Below are 21,208 nucleotides of genomic sequence, written 5' to 3'. Positions count from 1 at the left end.
CCATGGTTCGGTTTTAATTCGGTTCGACACAAATGAACAATTCATTTTCAGATGAGATTATTTTTGCATTTTATGGTGCAGTGCAATCTCAACTTGAAATTGAACCAAACCGAACTATGAACACCTCTAACTCATAGACACTGACTCTTTATTTCGTAGACTAAAAAATATCAATTTTGAAAATTAGATAATAAAATTGCATAAACCAATATGAAACAAAACACAAAATACAAGGGTATATAAGATTGACATTTTAATGTATTTTGATTAGTTAGTTAAAGCATTTAAAATTATTTTGCATATTAACTAAAAACATGAAACGATAACTTGTATTTTTATTTTTATTATCAATTCCCTCTCTTATTAATTTTCTAAGGAAAATAAATACACATAGTTCATAAGATATTTTGTTAATGAGTAATAATTATATAGCTCTAGGCTCTAATTAAAAGTAAACTTCTAATAACATTAATTGTTTATATCATCGCCCAAACCCTAAATTCTAAACCCAAATCTCCTTTTTAAGGAAAGATCGAGAAAAAACAAAGGCCTCATATTTAGGAAAGTAACGTATACTCCAAAACATTGATAACATTTTCAAAATGAGAAATTGAAATTGAAAGGCCTAAAATTAAATGCTAAAAATCAGAAATGAAATAGATGAATAAATTAAAGTGTGAATGCATACTTTATAATGAACAATATCCGAAGAATTTCTAAGCAAAGAAAGAAAAGTAGTATGAGACTTTTTCAAAGATTATTACAACCCAACGGCATCTTTGAAAATCGAACTAAATTATGAAAGTCCGTAACCTCAAATTGCATTCACAAACTCTTTTTCTTTTTCTTTTTTATAAAATAAAAACTATACGTGATTGTGATCTCAATTTTGTTTTTGTATTTAAATATTTCACATTTAAATTTGTAACGATTTGACATCATAGAAAGTTATATAAAACTGGTTAAAGTTTGATTATGTAACGATTTCATCTCTAAAATCTATAAACGAACCTCATATTTAATTTAAAAGTTAAATTCACAAATTTAAAAGGGATAAGTATCGTTAAAATGAGCATATTTCAAACCAATGGCGAATGAACGTGTGAGTAAAGCAAATGAGAAAAAAAAAGACTTTGTAAACACATGATGAAAGGACTAAAGTAGTACTTACCAACACATGATGAAAGGACTAAAGTAGTACTTACCAAAACTTATGAAGGTATTGACAAATATAGCAATATATAACAATCTACTTGCAATAGATTGATATATCAAGATAAATTTTGATTAGTTCATTTTGGTAGACTGTCCCTGAACATACAATTCAGAAAAATTAGAAAGTAGAAAACAATATTGACTAATACCACAAATCTCATCACTAACGAAAAGAGAGACAATAATAATGACAATGACAATAATACAGTTTTCTTATTGTAAAATTTGATGAGTACTAAAGTTTCATCCAAAGCCAAACCCTGATGTTACTTTTTCTTCTTCTTGTTTCTGTATAAAACAAAATACAACATTGACTGACATTCCCACATATCTTCCTTTTAAAATACCAAACCAAAAAATACATTCTGTGCTTTTCCAATTGTTTAGTACAACTTGGTAGAAGCCATAGATATTATTCAGCTGAAATTCAACATGTGAGATGTGAATGTTATAATTCTTTATTTCACCATATCATTGGAAGAACAAGCTTGGGTTTCCAACATTCATTTCTCACTATGGCATAATAATGTCTTTAGCTTTATTTTGATATTGTAGAACACAAAGTTTGAAGCACCGTGTTCGATGCCCCCACCTTCCATTTCTCAATATCAGACTTCAGACCAAGCAATTCGACATCTGAAATGAGTTTTCAAATTCTTCGATTACATTGCAAGTGTTAACGAAGACTAATAATAAAAAAAATATTTGAATGACAGTTGTAATATATTGTAACTCAAGATAAATACGAAATGCAAAGAGTTTAGCATTTCATGGACTCTCTTTAGGAAGTGTTGAAATATAGTGATAACGTGACGGTGCCAGAAGATTAATCCACTCCGTTTCTAATAAAAATGTTGGGTTCCAATTGATATTTCAAGGTTAATTATTGAAGTTCACCCCATCCAAAAAGGCAAATGATTTATCATATTAAAATGCGAAATATTTAGTAGATAGCAAATAGCATGAAACTACAAAAAGTTGGCATAGAGTATGAACTTTCAACCTCAGGGTCAAAGGATGGGTGCTTAGTGTGTTCCATACCTGAATGAAGGGTTCTTCACCTGATATGCAAGTCACTGAGAAAGTCCGACAACCTGATGAAAATAGCTTCAAATTTATTTAAAGGTAAAGATGCACAAGGAATGGTCAATATAAAGCAAATGCACAAATCAAAACCTAAGATTTTTAGCTATAACAGTGAGACCGTCTTCATTCCCAATATGACGCAGAGCTATCTCTTCCAACCGACCATCCCGATGCGCATGCTGCAGCGAGAAAATCAGATCGAAAATTTGACTCTCGTTTTGAAGTTAATACAGCTGACTACAAAGCAGATGCATACAAGGATGAAAGTAAAGAAGCAACACACGTCCCAGTTGCAAACAGACAAGGCTTCATTCAAAAAACAAGCATAGTGTGCAAAAGTCCACATATGGGAAAAACTACTTCATAGATAATAGAACATATAAAAACTACTTCAAATTACCGGCATACTCGGATAATAAACAACCAATCTTTCAAGGATCAACGTCAGGAGCGCACACTTGGTTTGGGTACGCAAGGGGGTTAGAAATGGAACTCTTCGTAAAATCTAGCTGGTAGCAGACATTCCTAATTCCCAGTAGTAAAATATAACACTTAAGAAGCCATATTATAATCTACGCAAAGAAAAGGTTCTTCCATAAATAGGCCAACGTCATCTTGATAACTCAGTAACTAATTTTCCCCAGGACAAATGACAGTTGCCTTTTGCAAAGTATGAGTCCCCAATAATATGGCATTTATCATAATTAAAAAAGTCTACAAGCTTATCTTACTGCACAAGAGGGCACTGCTAGGTGGCCAAAAATGCCAGAGAAGCAAAAATTCAAAGTTTTTTGGCAAGACTAGAAGGAACTCGCAAAACACCCAACATACATCTGGTTACAACTACCTAAGAAAACTGTAGCCCAAGAACTATGACTCTTCATCACTTGACGAGTTAGCTTCACAACCCAACTGCATTAGTGCCATCTCCAAAAGTGTTAAATATTCAAAATCTAAATCTTCATCACTAAAATCCAAATCCTCCAAGTCTTCGAACATTTCAAAAAAGGCATCCATATCAACAATATTAGATCTGCTTGGAGGAGTTCTCCATGATTGTGGTCGGCGTGGAGGTGGCCTGTGATATTTCCATGTGTATGAACCAGGAATGACCAAATGCTGGAACACAACAAACATTGTATCATTGGAAAGCCAATCTGCTCTAATGAAATTAAATGACAAACAGAATGCGAATAGATCTGAAGATAACATCCACTATGAATCACATCTTTCAACATCTACCACAAAAACTGATTGAAAATGAACAGCAACAGCATTGCTTATGTGACACCTATGACACACTTCACCAAAAAATATAAGGGTTGTTGAGATTTGCAACACTCATATGGGATGAAGATGTGAACACAGCAGTTGCATTTGTTCTTTCTAAAATAGACGAGCGCAGATGACTGGCAAATGAAGTATATATATAGATTAACAGATTGCAGTTTAGGAGAGGTCCCGCCAGCCTTGCTACAGTCCTAAACTACAATTATTTTCCCATGATAACACTTTCAAATCAAACACCTGTTAGTCTGAAAGAATATAACTTTTTATTAATTTGAATCAGAGGGTTCCCATCAATCAATTATAGCAGGTCTAGCAACACAATCTTGGTGTCCAAAATATATAATTTTATCGTCCTAGGAATTTAACTAAGACTGATTAGACATTACTACAACTAAATAGAGGTGGCAGAGCCAACCAGCCAAAGTAGTCAGCACATCACTTTGAACCTGAATTGAGCCATAGAAATTATCGAAGAGGGGCGACAAGAGTAACTGCAAGTATTGAGCAGGATTGCTGACCATTTTTAGGCCCTATTTGATAACCATTTGGTTTCTAGTTAATGAAAGTTTTGCTTCTTTTCACATAATTTCTCCATAATGGTCTTCATATCTCCTAGAAATATACGTGACTTCCAGCAAAAAAATTCAAATCAGAGCGACGAAGGGTTAAATCTCAACACAAAAACAAGTTTGTTTTCAAAACATAGCTTGGTCTTTAAAACTCATAAAAAGTATATTACATAATAAAACCCATAGATAAGAACGGTATGTGCAAGCTTAGTTTTCAAAAAAACAAAAACGAAAAAATGAAATGATTATCGAATAGGGATTCAGATTTTTGGAGGAAAAGAACACTTAAAAGATTCTCCACCAAAATTTAAAAACAAAATGAAAATTCTTAGGGATTTTTTTTCCGTTTCAAATGTAGGTTTAGATTTTTGAACTTTCTTAAAATTTAAATAGAAAAACAAAGAAGATGATTACTCAAAAATTCAAGTAAAGTAAAAAATTTATTTTTTATTTAGCTTACACATTTTAAAAGCGCTTTTAAATTATTAGCCACCCCTCAAACATAACTATCATATTTTTCAAATATGCTTTTTCTTTAATAATTTGTTTAGGGTTTACAAACACAGATCAAAGAACAAATAATATAAATTGTTAATGAGCAAGCATAAATAAATAAATTAAAAAAAGTCATGTGAGTACGATCGAGCATTATTTAACCAGCCATGATTGGATAGCCACGGCAGTTGGGGGTGCTTATGAAACCAACGGAAAATAATTAGGAGAAAAGAATATTCCATTATACTAGATATCCATATTCAGATCTCGAAAAGGATTTCTTCTAATAAACTCATATCCAGTAGGCAAGCATTGACTATTTAACAGAAGTTCCTAGAGATTAGCAAAACCAAACAGGTTGAGATTTTCATTCAGAAGGCTCCATATCAAGGATCAATAAAAAGGGTAAAGAAAACAATTTGGACAAAGGCATAATCAAAACAAAATGAAGAGCAATAAAAATTCAGGAAAATTGGGAAGTCCTCACAACACAAAAGGTTACTACAAAAACATCCATCATGCTTGAAAGAGTACAATTAGGATAAGGAAACTGAATTTCAGAGGTAACTTACCTTGTAAAAGCAACTGGATCCAAAAGGACAGTTCCCATTTCCAAAGTTGAAGTGCTTGCAATCTATTGATCTGTACATGAAAATGATAAAAAGTCACAGATTAGAGTAGCGGAATCATCTCAAATAATAGCCCATACAATTACTTTAGTAGTTATGCAGTTTCGATTCTCTAAATAAAAGTTCATACAATTACATTTGATATGTAATAACTTCGATTTACAAAATTGAGTTTGATAAATATATATAAAAACACACACACATAAAACAAAACATAACAAAAGGGAAGCAGAAGACGTGAACATAATGGAAAGCAATTGAACAGTTTCCATAATGCATTCACAAATTAGAAATAAAGAACATAAATTTACCGCAGCCTTGACTTGTAGCTATCAACAATCTCTTGTTTTTCTTCCTTCGAAGAATACCATATGACACTTGGAATGACAAAGTATGACAACTTTCTACAGATTGGGCAGGCTCTTAAAGCACTATTAACATCCATTCCAGAGGTAGATGAACTATTGCGCCAGTTTCTAATACAAGAAATGCAAAATGGATGATCACATTCTGATAGAATCCCAAATTTCCTCTCCGCTGTTTCGGTTTTAGAAAGAACACGCTCCAGGCAAACACTGCACTCTATGTCTTGGCTATGTTTCAAAGACTCTAGATGTTTTTGCTTTTTCTCACATGCCTTCAAGTGCTCCTCCCTTTCATCCGTCCTAAAAGGATGTAAACATTGTTTTCCACATGTAGGACATAAGTCCCCATGAATATGAGGACAATTTTCACCACGCGGACAATCACCACCAGCCGCAGCAAAAGAACAAATAGGTATATCAGCTGGACCAACAACCCTTGCCTCCCCATTCCCCCAATCATCTAGACCGTCTGGACGCACAAACTCTCCACTCCACGCAGTTTCATGCCGCAAGGGAAGACTGGGCATCTCTGAACTAGCAAGCTCGCTTGTAGAACCAGAAAAAGGAGAAAGTGGCCTTGATAATTGAGAATGAGCTACAGAAAGAGATTCAGACCCATGAGATTGCTGAACATTCGAACACGATTCGGTGTGAGAAACTTTAACATGATCATATCTGCATCGACTGCCAAAAGCACACCTACCCTTTTGATAATAAGTACAAACCTGTTATCGACGATGCATCAGAAAGAATCAATAGTCTGAACACCATTATAATATATGGTAACACAGAGGAGTGAGAAATATTTACATTGCTTGGTGGAGCCGTCCAGTCATGAGAAAACTCACAATATTCCCCTTTTAAACAAGCTCCATGCGCAAAATACTTGCATAAGACCCTAAACAAACCACCAAAGTAAATTAACACCCGTACGAACAACAACTCAAAGTTCAAAATAAACGCATCAATAACAACCCCACAAAACACTTTTCGTGAAACGTAAATTCCAAATATCAAATAACCCATCCAGTCGAAATAGCCTAAACCTAATAAATTAAACCAAGATACCAAAGAACCATGATGAAAAAACAATATCAAGAAGCGATTATCGGAACCCATAATCCTAATCCGTAATCCAATCATCAAAGAAAATGAAAAACAAGTGACAATACCAACAAGAACGTATAAAGAAGCGTAAACAAAACGAGAAACTGACCTTTTAGACATGGCGATCGAAAGAAGAGAAAAGGGATTGAAATCAAATAAAAAGGAAAGAAAAGGAATTAAATTTTTTTTGTTTGATTAGAGAAGTGAGAGAAGATTTGAATAAGATAGAAGGAGTGGAGGGAAATGAAAAGAGGAAGAGAAACGAAGGAAATCAAGGCAGTGCATAATTCAACCGGAGAAGGGAAAAGAAAAAGCTATGGCTCGCGCCCGTACGGCTGTACCTAGGGCTTTTTTGGCGGTCAGTATGCAATATAAGCATTGGCCATTCATTTTACGGATAATTCCCGAAATGCCCCTGCAAGGAGAAGCGAGATTGTATGGTGGATTTGAGGGTATTTGTGTAATAAATGCCAAGAAAATGTAATTTTATTTTTTCTTTTTAATGGCTTTGAAATATCTAATTGGTTGGGTTTCTTTGTCCGTTTAGGTAAGAATAGTGACCGTTGCATTCTCTTTTTTTTGTTAGAATAAAATTGGATAGTCAATACGTAAATATATGGCGGAGTTTTCAACCTCCACTTGTCCACTCTTTTTTCAAAACGATCTAACTTTTTTTTTTTTTTAATGGTCTCACTAAACTAGGATGAAGTTTCTACTCTCGACCTCAAGATCGTAGATACAAAATTTGGTGTTGGTATTGTTTTTTAATTTTAGTTTTAAAGTTTTTCTTTAGTTCGACACGATGTTTAATTTGATGGAGATCGGAACATTTGGCATTTTAGTTGGCAGCGTATTTAAACGTTTAAGAGACATTTGAGTCAACAAGTGAAGTTATTTAGTTTAAGAATTGAGTAATACTTAAATGCATTTTTTGCGATGGATGGTTCTTTTCTCACTAATCACATAAAATTTTTTAAAATATATTTAGAAAATAAATAAGCAAAATTTGTCATATAATATGTTATGATTAGATAATTTGTGAGATGCAGATGATGTCCAAGATGCATCTAAATATTTTTCTTAGAAATTTGTTAGGAGACTTTTTACGAATCAAATATAGCGTAAAAGATTTAATAATACATTAAATTGATTTTCTTTTTCCTTAGAGACATGAATTCCTTGATTAATGAGGAATGGAATACATGCGTTGGGAGATTACCTTTGTTAGTTCAAGAGTTGAGTAATCCTGAAACGTGGATAGTTACTCATAAGTGGGTAATGTAAAATGGGCTCGTAGAGGGAAGAAAGTGGGTGGTTGCAACACTAGCCTACTTCCTCCCATTTCTCTTTCAACAATCTCTCATCCATCCTCACTACTCGAGCCAAATAAGTTCATACATTAGTTGTCTCATTGCGCTTAACAAATAGTTAATTAATATATCTTTTAAATAAATTTTAAATTCAATTTACCGTATGTGACACAGAATTAAACAATTTAATAATCATCAACATAAACATAACTTAATTAGTTATGATATAATATCATCGATACGAGCAAGCCAGGTAAGAGTTTATAGACATGAAAATAAGAAAAGACATAAATTAGGGTTTATTTATAAAAGTAAAATGAAAATAGAAAAATACATAAATTCCAAAAATTAAAAAAAGAAACGATTTAGAAAAATAGAGGGAAATAGAAAAGTAATGGATAAGGAGAAAATCCTCTTCGTCAAGATAAACCAGAAGCCCAAATCCACGAAAATCAATCACCATGGCCACCGCAATCGCGCCATTGGCGTTCTTAACCTCCACCGCCGCTTCCACCGGGACAACAGCCCCAAAATCACCGCAAACTTCGCCGCTACCAAAGCCCCAAACTCCCATTCTTCAATCCAAATCTCCACTTTCAATATCAACCGCACCGATCTCCATTGCAGCCACTGCCATCGCCGTAGCCGCGATCCTTAACACCGCTCCACCGTCCCTCGCCGACACCGGGGCCGCTTTCAACGTCTACTACGGCACCGCCGCCAGCGCCGCCAACTACGGTGGCCTTGGCGGAAACGCCAACAAGAAAGACACAGCAGAATACGTATATGACGTGCCGGAAGGATGGAAAGAACGATTAGTATCCAAAGTCGAAAAAGGTACTCCAAAATCACAATCAAAACCCCTAAATGAAAGATATCTAATTGTTCAATTCGTTCCGAAAATCAATTCTACCTTCTCAATTCCGCAGGTACGAACGGAACCGACAGTGAATTTTACAATCCGAAGAAACGATCAGAGAAGGAATACCTAACTTTCCTGGCGGGAATCCGGCAATTAGGGCCGAAGGATGTGATTCTGAATAACCTAGCTTTATCGGACGTGAATTTGCAGGATCAAATCGCGAGCGCCGAGAGCTTCTTGGCGGATGAGAAGAAGGATGAGAATGGACAGGTTTATTATGTGTACGAGATCGACGGCGCCGGAACTCATAGTTTGATATCGGTGACTTGTGCGAAGAACAAGCTGTATGCTCATTTTGTGAATGCGCCGACGCCGGAGTGGAATCGGGACCAGGATATGCTCCGGCACGTTCACGAGTCGTTCAAGACGGTGGGATCGTATTAGATAGCTTTCGTGGCGTCGCCGAAGATTTGATCGGAGAGTGTATGAATTTGTTGTTATATATATATATATATATGCTTATTCTTGAATGATGAGCATCGGATGCTTTTTTTCACCATTCACACTCATCTCTCTCGTCTCTGTTTTATAAATGTTTTTGGAAGATGACTTGTGGATTAAAACTTTATAACATTAGATTAGATGTTCACATCTTTACTTCACTCAAAGTTGATCATACTCAATCCTACTTTTCGGTCTCATTTTTGTTCCACATTTACACTTTCTTCTTATAACATTCCAGCAATTTACGAATGCCATTGACCTTACGGTTTACAAATGCCATCATTGGCAAAGACAACACTCTATTCTATTAATACAAAGTGAAACCATCGTCGTAAGAAACGTGCCATCCCCGACGGCAAGGAGGTGCACGTTCATCGTACTCGGAGCAACAACTCCACCGTCTCTTCCAGTTTCCAGTTCCGGAGTTAGGACGATTTGATTTATCATTCCACTTATAAACGATCACGCCGGAGCCGTCACTCCATTCACCGTCAATCCCCTGGTGCGGAGGCGATAAAGCAAACAACCCTCTCTCCCCTATTAATGAAACCAGATTCACATACTATTTCAACCTCAATACAAGCTTTTCTCAAAAGAATATAGAAATTGTGAAGACGAATCCCCACTCTTCGGAAAAACAGCTAAGACCTAATTTTAAATTTTCGAGTTTATTGAACTAAAACGTAAGTGTGCGTTACGAACCAGTGATGTGGCCATGGAAGGCGCAAGCGGAAGGAGAATTATCGACATCCGAGTAAACGGTATGGCACCGCAAGCAGCGTTTCGCGACGGCGGATGATTGGAAACTGGTGGAATTTATCGGAGGGTTGATCGAGTTTGAGCAGGCCACGATCTTTGATCCGTTCCATGGTGGAAACGTAAGGCTGTGACTTAAGCTTGGCGCTAACGCCATGGAAGCAATCATTCAATTTTGTTCCACAGAGAAAAATGAAATTCGGAGGTCAGGGATGAGTTGGAGATCGAGTAGAGCCGATAACGAGAGGCTAAATAAAGCCCACGAACGAACTTTCCTCGGCCCATTTTGAAACGAGGAACGAATTTACTATAATAACCTTTTTTTTTAGAATATCCCAATAATGCCCATGTGGACCGAGAGTGAGTTATTATAGTCTTAGATTATTATAATTGTATTATTTGAAGTGTTTATTGTTTTAGTTTGGATAATAATAGTATGCGTTACAGGTATAAACTATTTTAGTTCGTGAAAAAAATAATAAACATTGTATTAAATAATAAAAAAATGATAGCATATAAAATATTAGAAAATGTAGCAAATAGCAAATAATATAAAAGAATTATAATTTTAAAATAGTGTTTAATGCAGCTAATTGAACACTTTTAAATTGAATTGATGGTAGTAAGGGATGGTTAATATAGTCTTAAATAGTTATCGTCTCTAACACCTCCTTAATTACATAGGTAACTTAAGCGCAGTTGATTTATTCTAATTAACCTTTGTATAATATTTTATGTAAAGTTAGTTTGAACATTGCGAAATAGGTAAAGGCTAGGAAACAATCACAATAGTAGACACAACATGAAATTAGACTAGAACTTGCATAAAATCGATCACAAATTAATGTTTGGACCAATCTAATCTATGAATTCATGCTATTATAATTCTAATGCAGAGAGTTTTAAAAAAGAAGTACAGAGAGTTCATTCGAACAATAAAGAAAGAAAAGCGTTTAAAAGTGGTAGAGTATTTAATTCCAATGACTCTAATCCTACATATAAAAAAAATGATAAAAGTTTGTCGTGTGATAGACTGTAATTAGGTTATTGGATGAAATATACACAAAGATAGCGAGCAAACAAAATCAGACAACTCTTCGTTTTTCTTATCATAAAAATATTGAATATCCACGTGGATAAAAGAGTTTCCATATCTATGATCAAACAGCAAAGGTCGTAATCCGTTCATTCATATATATTATAAATTGCCCTCAAAATCAACACAATAAAAAACTTTACAACTAAATCAATATTTCAATTTGCATCTTTGTATCACAGTCCCCCATCTCAACTGCCTCCTCATATACACTAACACAAATTACAACAAACATCATATATATTATTTAACGACACAACCAGAGAGAGAGAGACAACACATGATTAACGAAGGCGAACGAAGAGATGATCTTCATCGAGTTCAGGAGAGGGTTCATTATCGTCGTCAAAGTAATCAAGGCCAAGGGCGCCATGGCCGCGACCAAAGGCTTTGATGTGGTCTTTAAGGGAGCGTTTATGTTTAAAATCAGAGCCACAAAAGCAATACCAAATCTTGCCACAATTCTTCTCGTGTGTTCGCCAATCACCCTTAACAGCAAAGGCTTTGGTGCATTTTCTACAAGTGAAAGGCTTAATCCCGTGCTTGCGCTTGTAATGGGTTTGGAGGGTCCGAAAATCTTTGAGTGGGCGTGAACGAGGGTTGTCTATGTTGTGTTTGCAACCAGCTGCGCAACAATAACACGGTAGCCTTAACATTGCAGTTGGTTGTGTGCCTTTGAGTGATTCTGGTCCTTTTCTGTATTGTGAACCATGTCCCCACATATGCATCTACATTTGTCAAACAATCATCATATCAAGTTTAACTTAAAAGCTTAAGCTCATATTTAGTGTGTTTGCTATTACTAGGTTAACAAAATGTTATTTTTCTTAGAATGAGAGGGTTTGATAGGTACACTATGTTGATTTTCTTAACTTTTAACATCGTTAAAAAAAAAGGTACTTCAACAACCATAAATCTATTAAAAGTATTTAAGAACTAAAAGTATATCCACGATGAATTTTAGAGATAAAATACACCTAAATAAAGACTAAATGCACATATCCTTAGAAAACTTTTAAACCGAAAAGACAATGTTCTAAGAAAAGAAAGAGAAAAATGTCTCTACTTATTGAGGACTTGTGGGTTTTCTTTTCGTTATCGTCTCTACATCCTTATAACTTATATATATATATATATATATATATATATATATATAGATAGATATATATATAGATATATAATAATATTACTTAAACATGTTTCTTAAATAATTACGTATAAAAAGATTAAAGAATGATTTCACTTTCTGCTTTCAGAAATGAATCTCATTTTAGTTTCTAGGAAACAAATATTGTTTTAATAACAGTTCCTCAACCCAGAAAAAAAAAGAAAGAAACTTCTTTGTTTATTTGTTCTTAAAGTTGACTAAGATTTGAAAGAACTCTTGGAATTTTTTTTTCTTTTTATCTTATGAAATTTTTAAATTGCTAATACCCATATTTTAGGAGTTACTGGGAATAGGTCATTAGAAAAAAGTACAACATTCAAATAAATATATGAATATACAATATTATTCTTAAGTAAAGATATTTATACATTTGAAATTCTAATAATAAGCGTTTTAGGGTTAATTTGAGTAATTTTAGGCAAAGTTATATTTAAACCAATCAAACTCATAAACACCATAGAGTTATTTAGGTAATAGAAAATAGAAAGTTTGGTTTGATTGGATTTTGGTGAGTTAATCGAATTTTTAACATCTTTGTTCACAATATTTTTAAAAATCAAATCAAACTTTGAACACTAAAAATAAAACTTACTCACTCATGTATTTGAAATCGAACTAAAAATTCATATATTTGTTCGAACTAAAGAAATGAAAATTATAGTATAGAATTTATGGGAAAGTCAGCATAAATAATTTCAACAAAGTCGTATCAAAGAGAGATGAAATCATTATCAAATTAACCAAAAAACAAACCCATAAGAAAAACATTCAAATTTTCTAATATATTATATATCACATAACTCAATTCAAATCTCTTAAATCCCAAAAGAATGAAAGAAAATATTCATCAATTCTCTACCATTTAGAGAAGCTTTTTAAAAATATTTTTAAACACCAAAAAGAAAATCTTCTCCCCATAATTACTTCACTATTTCACCATTCTCCAAAAAACAAAAAATCATAAATGTCAAACAGTTCTTTTGCAGCAGATCACTTCAATTTATCAGACTGATCAAGAAAGCAAAAACCCACAAAAAGAAAAAGAAAAAAGAAAAAGCAAAAACTCACTCATAGTCTCAATGCAATAACTCAATCTTTTGGAAAATAAGTACACAAAGAAAAAAAAGACACAAAGAACATTTCTTGAACCGTTAAATCAAAACCCCAAGAAACAAAATAATAATTAAAACCAAAACCAAAAATGGGGATTTCAAAAAAAAAAAAAAAAAAAAAAAAGTTGAAAAATTGAAATTTTTTACCTGAAGATTATTGTATCTATTGAAGGCTTTAGAACAAAGAGGGCAAGAGAACTGAGTAGGACCGATAAGGATCTGCGATGGGGTTGGAATCCAGTACTGACCCTTACCGGAGATCGGTAAAGGGTGGTCGGAAATCTCGCCGTCGATTATTTTCCGGTTGCCGGGGTCTGGCGAGAAGGAGTCTAGATCGGAGCTAGGGCAAGAGAGGCCGATGTCAAGAGCAAGAACAGCAGATTCGTCATCGTAACTACAAGTGGTGGTGGAGGAGGAGGGATGATCGGCGGTTTCCGGCGAGAGGGTGTTGAGGAGAGGGAGGGCTTGCGGCGGAGATGACGGCGGCGAAGGAGGAGGAAGAGGACGGCGGCATTGGGATAGAAGGAAATTTGAAGGAGGAAGATGGATGAAATTGAAGGAATTGGAGTAATTTGGGTCCGTCATGGTTTGGATTAAGGGAATTGCAAAATGGAAAAAAGGGTTGAAAGGTTTTTTTTTTTGGTTTATGCTTTTTGAGTGTTAGGCTTTTGTGTACTTTGGGGAGTACAGTGTAATATATTGATAAGAAGTGAGAGAGAGAAGAGAAGAATGAGGAGAGAGAGAGAGAGAGAGAGATAGATAGAGATAGAGATGTGATGTTTTGATGCAGAATTAAGTTTTGGTGTGTGGTTTGTTTAAGCCTTTGAGTTGTGTCTATTTTAAAGACAACGATTTCACTGCGTTTTTCACAATGGTATGTTATTGTTTAGTTTTGTTTATGAAAAAACATTTCATGTGAATAATTTAAAGTTTAAGTAATGTTTTGTGTTTGTTATATCATTCAATCATCCATCTATCTTTGTTGATAGTAAACTTATTTATTTTTACATTCTCAAAATCTTATCCGAGTTTACAAGTGAGAATTAGTATTAGAATGTTAATATAATATTAAATTTACATTTAGTAATTATATATATATATATATATATATATATATATAATTAAATTTTTTAGGTTATGGTTTAAGTAAAAATATGTTTTTTTTCTTTTTTGCGTGTGTTATTAAATTTGTACTAACGTGTTTATTTAATTAATCTAATATTGTTTTGTGGGCATAATTTTTTTTTCCCGAAAAATATTAAGATGAAAGATTGAACTTCTAACACTTTGATATCAATTGTATACATTTAATTTTAATTGAACAATACTCATTTTGACCGTAAGGGTTAATATAATAAAAATTAGAACAACAAATTTCTTTTGACACAAAAGTAAAAGAAATTATCCTTTTGTTAAAGTTAGAAAAATAAAGAGATTAAAACTTTAGTCGATCATTCGTTTTCTAATTTTTAATTTTAAAAATTAAGCTTGAAAAATACTATTTTCAAACCAGGGTTTATTTTGGTTTGCTATCTAATTTTTACAAACCTATAAATCTAAGCTAAAGTTTTGTAAACTAAACAAAATAGTTGCAAAATAACGAGAAATAAAAAAACCCAAATATTTACTTTGAAATAATAATGAAGAAAAAAAACATAGTTTTTAGTATTTAAAAACTAAAACCAAATGGTGTGTAATTAAACATAAATTTAAGAGTTAAATAACTATTTTAATTTTCTTTATTCTATTACTTGATTCGTCAACTTATTTTTCCTTTCCAAAGATCAATTCATATTTTTTTATTTTGGCTATTAACTCAAACCTTTTTTTTTTAATCAAAAAATCCACAAACATAATTTTCAAAGATTAATAGTTAACAAATGAAACTTAACAGATAAATTAAATAGAATTAAAAGTTCAAACATACACACACAGTTACCAAAGAAATACACACAATAATAGTACTAACAAAACCCCAAAGAAACCAAACCTCAGTTCCAAAAACTATTTAACATTTGAAGCAATGGAAAAAGAAAGCAGAAAGCTGATAGCTGAGACTGAGAAAAGTGGAATTTTTTTTACCCTCCTGCCAGAAAAGAAAGGGTATTGTTATCATCATCATCAACGTCAAAATTTTCATTTTATAGTTCATAACACGTAAGTTTTAATTTCTTTTCGTCTCATAACATATGTTTATTGACATCAAAATTTGATGGATCACAATTGAATATTAACAAAATTTGATGAATATATGGGTAGTAGTAATAAGTAAGAGGGGAAAATGATAATAACCTAAAATAAAGAGAGAAGAAAAAAGCCAAAAGACAAAGTCAGAGAGTACATGCTGGTTGTCCCCTGAGAGATTGGGAAAGAGAGAGAGAGAGAGAGAGAGAGAGAGAGAGAGAGAGAGACCAAAACAATTTTAAAAATAAACAAACAAACAAATTAATTAATTAAGTTAATTAAGAGAGAGAGAGAGAGAGAAGAGAAAGAGAACATTCTGTTTAATTTAGAGAGAAAGAAAACATAAACAGATTATTTAATTTTCTCTGATATATCTCATCAGCCCAAATCCAAATCCAAATCCCAGCATTTGCTTTGATTATCGTGTTTAATGTTTCCCACATCGATCATTTTTTTTTCAAAATTCTGAATTGTTTAAATTGGCCATTGTGTGGGTTCCTGGGTTTAGCTTTATACATGCAAAGATTTCTGGAACCAACAAAAAGGAGGGAGAGAGAGAGAGAGGGTTTTTTGAATTGTCAATCAGTCAAATTTCCCAATTTTTCTTCTTCTTTTCTTTTTTATTATTGATTTTCATGCATTATATAGAATTTTTTTTGGAAAAAGAAAAGGGAAATTTTGTTATAGGGAAGAACTTTTTTGAGCTAACGAAGTGACATTGACAAGTTTTTTTCAGGTTTTATGTTAAGTCTTTTCATGATCCTATAATATTTTTATACCTCTTGTAGCCCATCACCTTTCTTTTCAATTATTCCAATGCCTTTGGATTTCCTTAATTTTCCCTTTTTTCTTTTATTAGTTTTTTTGGGAATTTCTTGGGTTGGTTTTCCAAACCTTTATCATTCCTCTATTTTAATGTTAACCATTGGATCAAGTTATTAGAGGTGAAGGAAATTCTAAAAGGTAAGATATTAAATTAACATAGTTTTAACTTTTACCTAATCCACCCTCGGAGAAAGAAAGAAAGAAAAAAAAGAAGTAAAAATACCTTAATCATCAAGTTTAATTTTGTCGTGTGAATTTAGTTTTTAAACCTCTCTATCTTAAAAGAATGTTTTTATATTTTAATAGTAAATGTAACTCGAATTTATGTATTGATCTTGGTCGATAATACACATCTTAATTATTAAAGTGTCTTCAAGTGTGACAATACATCACGTTAATTAATTTGGCAACTATACCTAAAATATATAATTAAATACGTGAAAACTTGCTTGAGTTCAATTATTTCCCACTAAAAGATATAAAATGGGAATGGCTTTTTGTGAGCAAACAAATAAAATCCAAAAAGAGAAGAAGAAAATTAGGGGTTTAGGGTTTGGGAATCTCTCAAAGCATCAAATTAAAGCTTTAACCTTAAAAACAAAAAATTGAGCCTATACAGCTCAGAGAGAGAAAACCATTAAGAATTAATATTAATTATTTATGATTAAGGATTATATATAGTCAACATCAAGCATAAAACAAAACAAAATTTTATATATAGTTAACAAAATTTAATAAAAAAAAATGAAAAAAGAAAGGAAGAATATATAAATATGTATAATAAATATGATAATTAAAAACAAAATCTAACATTGACTAAGATCTCATAACTACCAATCTCTCCAAACTCCCATACTCATTAAATTCACATTCAATTTTATTCTAAATGGTCACTCACTTTTACTTCCTTTTTTTTTTTTTTTTTGGGTTTCATCACATTGAAATATATAGTTGAAAATTTCAATTACATGACAACCTACAATAGCTTTCAAGTAGTACAAAATTATTACAAACACAAGTTATTAGGAAGGAAAAGGAAAATGTGCATTAAATCAAGTGGCATATATGTATATACTAAGGTTAATTTGTTGTTATTTTATATTGAAACCATACTATTGTTTATGACCAACACAACGGTAAACCCTAGACTTAAGAATCCTTAAGTCTTTTAAGAGCGCTATTACTAGAAGAAAATTCTTATTAAAAGTTGGTTAAAGGCCGTGGTTAATGTGTCATTGTAGTAGTCAAGGTGGCCTTGAGGAAGTAATTTTGACTAAGGACATAGAGTTAATTAGGCAGCAAAAACACACCTTAGGTGAGGAAAGCTTGGCTAGGCAAGAATAGCCAATCCTAGGCGTTTAAGTGAGTCAAGCGACCAAGTACAGAAATATTGTGGAGCTAGATTAGGGGTTAGAGAAGGGAGCTATGAAAGGAGGTGTGACACAACAAACATTAAGAAAAAAACTTAGAAGTATTATACTATGATGCTAAATTATTTACACTTTCGTTAATAAGCGTATAGTTATTTATAAAACAATTTATATTAATTTTCTATGTTATTTTTTCCAACGAAATGATGATATTTTTTTTATAAGATAAATATCAATCTAAATTTGAATATCTCGTTAAAAAGATAAGAATTACGATATAACAAAAAAAAAGATATATATGGGTTGACAATTTACTTTAATTATATAAAGCAAATGAAGTTTAATACATACATATAAAGGACAAATTAAACAATGAAAAGTGGAAATATTCGGGAATAAGGAAATTCATGTTTTACGAAGACATCCAAAACTCTCCATCGCAATTCACTTTATGAGAACCCTAGGTGTCCGTGAAACAAACGAACCAAAAAATGGAAAGATTATTTAAAGCTCCAACTTTTTAGAAAGTTACATTTCATCGATCGACAATCAAAATGACATATGAAAAACAATAACTATTCATATAAAAAACAAATTTATTGCCGTGGTTTAATCGATTGGACTACATTCGAGTCGATGTAAGAGAGGGTAACTGTGGGAGTAAAATAAGATGTCGGCTAGAGTAAAGGGAAGGGAAGAAAAAAGGGTTTGAAAAAGTTGGGGGGTGGCAGAACCATAGAACAAGGGTACCTTTTGCTTGCAGCAATGCTAAAATGAATTTCTCCAAAAATAATATACATTACATATATATATATATATATATATATATATATATATATATATATATATATATATATATATATATATATGACAGCTATTTTCTGAGAGTGAGTGATAGATACTAATTAATTACTCTATAATTATTAACATATAATTTACTTCATAATTTAATTGATAAACGACAAAAATAAAATTTGAAAAAAGACTAGAGCTTCTACCATTAATTAATGTCTTTCCCAAATCCCATTAATAATGTTCTGGTTGTATAAAGGCAAACCAAATCCAATCAGATAGTTTATATAAAACTAACCTAAATCCAACTCAAGAAAGAAAAAAAAGTTTGAAACAAAAAAAAAAAAGATTTAGATTTCATATATATATATATATATATATATATATATGTATAGGTAAGTGGGTCTTAATTTTAGAATTGTAACTTAATTGATAAAGATATCATTTATTATTTAGTTCGGTTTTTCATTTTGACAAGAAAAAAATTAAACAACAATCATAAGATAAGAGAAATCAATTAGGTTGACACTCCTCCTATATACTTATAAAATTTATTATGATATAAATAATTAAGTTTACCTTAATCTATATATCTTAGAGGTTTTTTTTTTTTTTGAATTATAGAAGTGTTATCAATATTCTTTAAACTTAAAAATATATTTAAAAAATGTTTTTGCTGTTATAGTAAATGTTTAAAAAAATTCTTTTAGACTTACTAAATGTATTAAAATGTTTTTTTAATTTTTTTTCCTATGAGTGTACTATCCTATTAAAGTAAGTACACAATTAATTAACCAACATAATTAGTGTTATCTTAGCTAGCCTAGTTAAGAATTTCAGAAGGTAATGAACTCATGATTAATAGTAATAAAATAAGAGATTAAACTAGCTAGGGTAAGGTTAGGTTTTGATTAAATTACTAAAATAAGTTTAATACTTTAAAAAAAAATTCGTATCTATTTAATCTCTAACTTTTTAAAGTGTTTATTGTAAAAGAAAAACTAAACGACAAATGAACTAAATTTATGATTTAACCTTATATTTTTGTTAGAATTTTGGAGATAGAAAAATGAATGTGTGTATAGAATTAAATACAAAGTGCAATAATTTAATGCATTCAAGACAACACGAGTGTGCATGGTAATTGGGAAATGAGTCTTTCTCTCTTTTCCTCCTCTTTCAAATCTGTTTCTCTCTATTTAATTTCTTTCTAATAACTATATCATCTCTTCCAAAGCCTTTTCAGAATTTCTTCAGAAACACTTCTTTTTTCTTAAAATAAGGAAATTAGGGTTGAACACAAAAAAGAGTTTTGTCTCCTAATCTTGGAACCCACAACAAAATGGAATTAGTGATTGTCTTTTTCCAATTTTACTTTTGGTTTTATTATACATAAGCCTCTCTTTAAAATAACAACAAAATACCCTCTTCTTCCCTCTGCCACAATACCATACAGTAATTTACATTATTATCATTATTATTGACACAACATTATATATATATATGTGTGTGTGTGTATATATAACCTTTTTTTTTCTTTTTCTTTTTATCTCAAGGGTCCTCTTCTCCATGCCTTCTCCCCTGACCCTGACTTCTGTCTTCAAATGCCATCATTATGTGCCCCTTCCTCTTCTCATTTTAGGACACCCTGCCCTTAACTCCTCTCTTCATTAATATATACACACACATATATATATATATATATTCACATTATTATTCACCCCTCTAACACATACCCCACCCCCACATATATATATATATACCCCAATAATTTATGTGACAAACTAGGTAGGATATTATACCTTCTCATAAACTTTGGTTTGTGCTAAATGATGACCTAATCGACATAAATTTATGCAATGAAATTTGAGATTTGCGATTCGATTCGTCACTCTACATACCCTATCATCAAAAACAAAATTGTCAATAAGTTGTTTTTAATGATTTTATTTTAACTTTCAAAGTTACGTCAGTGATGGATTCAAAAAAAATTGTTGATGGAAGAGGATTTTATGATTCAATCAAAATAACGAAAAAATAAATAAGGAATGAGACTTGAGAGAGGACTAGAAGACGGTTTTATTATTGAGCTAGTTACAAGTATAAAGAACAGGAGAGACTCGAGCCTCTATTAAATCTATACTAAATTCGTCAATGAGTTACATCGTCTACTTCAAAATATATTACGATAAACTTCTAAACTTTTGTGACCAATTTTTTTTTCTTTTATCGTTGTTGTCCCTACTATTTGAATTTTTAGTATCGAATGCTTAATTACGTTGAAATCAGCATGCCATGTTTTCGTTAAATAACCAAGTATGTTAAATAATGGATGATGAAGTTAATAACAAAAACTACATAATTGCAAAGGGTTCATAACATATATATACACACTTTAAAGCTACACTGACCCAAATCAATACAACCACACAAGAGTTTTAATTACATCCATTATGCAGTAATTAAACACATG

General features: G+C 32.0%; 4 protein-coding genes across 10 annotated transcripts; 1 reads left to right on the top strand and 3 right to left on the bottom strand.

Moving 5' to 3' along the window:
- Positions 1-1,403: 1,403 nt before the first annotated feature.
- LOC103499913 (E3 ubiquitin-protein ligase makorin) lies at positions 1,404-7,107 on the bottom strand. 7 transcript variants are annotated; one of them, XM_051088306.1, is made up of 8 exons: positions 6,866-7,106; positions 6,460-6,547; positions 6,353-6,374; positions 5,596-6,244; positions 5,228-5,297; positions 2,392-2,480; positions 2,257-2,309; positions 1,404-1,851 (listed from the first exon to the last, which is right to left on the bottom strand). In XM_051088306.1, exons 1-7 carry the CDS (start codon positions 6,874-6,876, stop codon positions 2,273-2,275), a joined length of 966 nt encoding a protein of 321 aa, XP_050944263.1. In that variant the 5' UTR covers positions 6,877-7,106; the 3' UTR covers positions 1,404-1,851; positions 2,257-2,272. The 7 variants fall into 7 exon arrangements, 6 of the variants coding, with proteins under 6 accessions (XP_050944263.1, XP_008461277.3, XP_050944257.1 ...); XM_008463055.3 differs by having other exon boundaries at positions 5,596-6,374; positions 6,866-7,105; XR_007822842.1 differs by lacking the exon at positions 1,404-1,851 and adding an exon at positions 3,149-3,420 and having other exon boundaries at positions 5,596-6,374.
- Positions 7,108-8,424: 1,317 nt separating this feature from the next.
- LOC103499916 (thylakoid lumenal 19 kDa protein, chloroplastic) lies at positions 8,425-9,590 on the top strand. Its single transcript, XM_008463057.3, has 2 exons — positions 8,425-8,903; positions 8,996-9,590. The coding sequence occupies exons 1-2, from the start codon at positions 8,528-8,530 to the stop codon at positions 9,370-9,372; spliced, it is 753 nt and encodes a 250-aa protein (XP_008461279.2). The 5' UTR covers positions 8,425-8,527; the 3' UTR covers positions 9,373-9,590.
- Positions 9,539-10,423, bottom strand: LOC103499914 (uncharacterized). The gene is made up of 2 exons (XM_008463056.3): positions 10,135-10,423; positions 9,539-9,969 (listed from the first exon to the last, which is right to left on the bottom strand). The coding sequence occupies exons 1-2, from the start codon at positions 10,355-10,357 to the stop codon at positions 9,740-9,742; spliced, it is 453 nt and encodes a 150-aa protein (XP_008461278.1). The 5' UTR covers positions 10,358-10,423; the 3' UTR covers positions 9,539-9,739.
- An 898-nt stretch (positions 10,424-11,321) lies between these two features.
- Positions 11,322-14,373, bottom strand: LOC103499917 (zinc finger protein WIP2-like). Its single transcript, XM_008463058.3, has 2 exons — positions 13,712-14,373; positions 11,322-12,012 (listed from the first exon to the last, which is right to left on the bottom strand). Exons 1-2 carry the CDS (start codon positions 14,147-14,149, stop codon positions 11,569-11,571), a joined length of 882 nt encoding a protein of 293 aa, XP_008461280.1. The 5' UTR covers positions 14,150-14,373; the 3' UTR covers positions 11,322-11,568.
- Between the last annotated feature and the right edge of the window lie 6,835 nt (positions 14,374-21,208).

Source organism: Cucumis melo, chromosome 1 (genome assembly GCF_025177605.1).
Source record: "Cucumis melo cultivar AY chromosome 1, USDA_Cmelo_AY_1.0, whole genome shotgun sequence".
Classification (NCBI taxonomy): domain Eukaryota; kingdom Viridiplantae; phylum Streptophyta; class Magnoliopsida; order Cucurbitales; family Cucurbitaceae; genus Cucumis; species Cucumis melo.
Note: the sequence above shows the minus strand (reverse complement) of the source record. Positions and strands in the feature narration are given on the sequence as shown.

What these genes read in the sequence shown, in the direction of transcription:
- LOC103499913 (XM_051088290.1), bottom strand. An exon ending in AGCTACAAGTCAAGGCTGCG is followed by an intron (nt 5,298 to 5,595) that starts GTAAATTTATGT and finishes TTTCATGTACAG; the next exon opens with ATCAATAGATTGCAAGCACT. An exon ending in GATCCAGTTGCTTTTACAAG is followed by an intron (nt 3,421 to 5,227) that starts GTAAGTTACCTC and finishes GTTGTGTTCCAG; the next exon opens with CATTTGGTCATTCCTGGTTC.
- LOC103499916 (XM_008463057.3), top strand. Translation starts at nt 8,528, where the DNA reads ATGGCCACCGCAATCGCGCCATTGGCGTTCTTAACCTCCACCGCCGCT. An exon ending in AGTATCCAAAGTCGAAAAAG is followed by an intron (nt 8,904 to 8,995) that starts GTACTCCAAAAT and finishes TCAATTCCGCAG; the next exon opens with GTACGAACGGAACCGACAGT.
- LOC103499914 (XM_008463056.3), bottom strand. Translation starts at nt 10,357, where the DNA reads ATGATTGCTTCCATGGCGTTAGCGCCAAGCTTAAGTCACAGCCTTACG. An exon ending in CTTCCATGGCCACATCACTG is followed by an intron (nt 9,970 to 10,134) that starts GTTCGTAACGCA and finishes TTTCATTAATAG; the next exon opens with GGGAGAGAGGGTTGTTTGCT.
- LOC103499917 (XM_008463058.3), bottom strand. Translation starts at nt 14,149, where the DNA reads ATGACGGACCCAAATTACTCCAATTCCTTCAATTTCATCCATCTTCCT. An exon ending in ATAGATACAATAATCTTCAG is followed by an intron (nt 12,013 to 13,711) that starts GTAAAAAATTTC and finishes TGACAAATGTAG; the next exon opens with ATGCATATGTGGGGACATGG.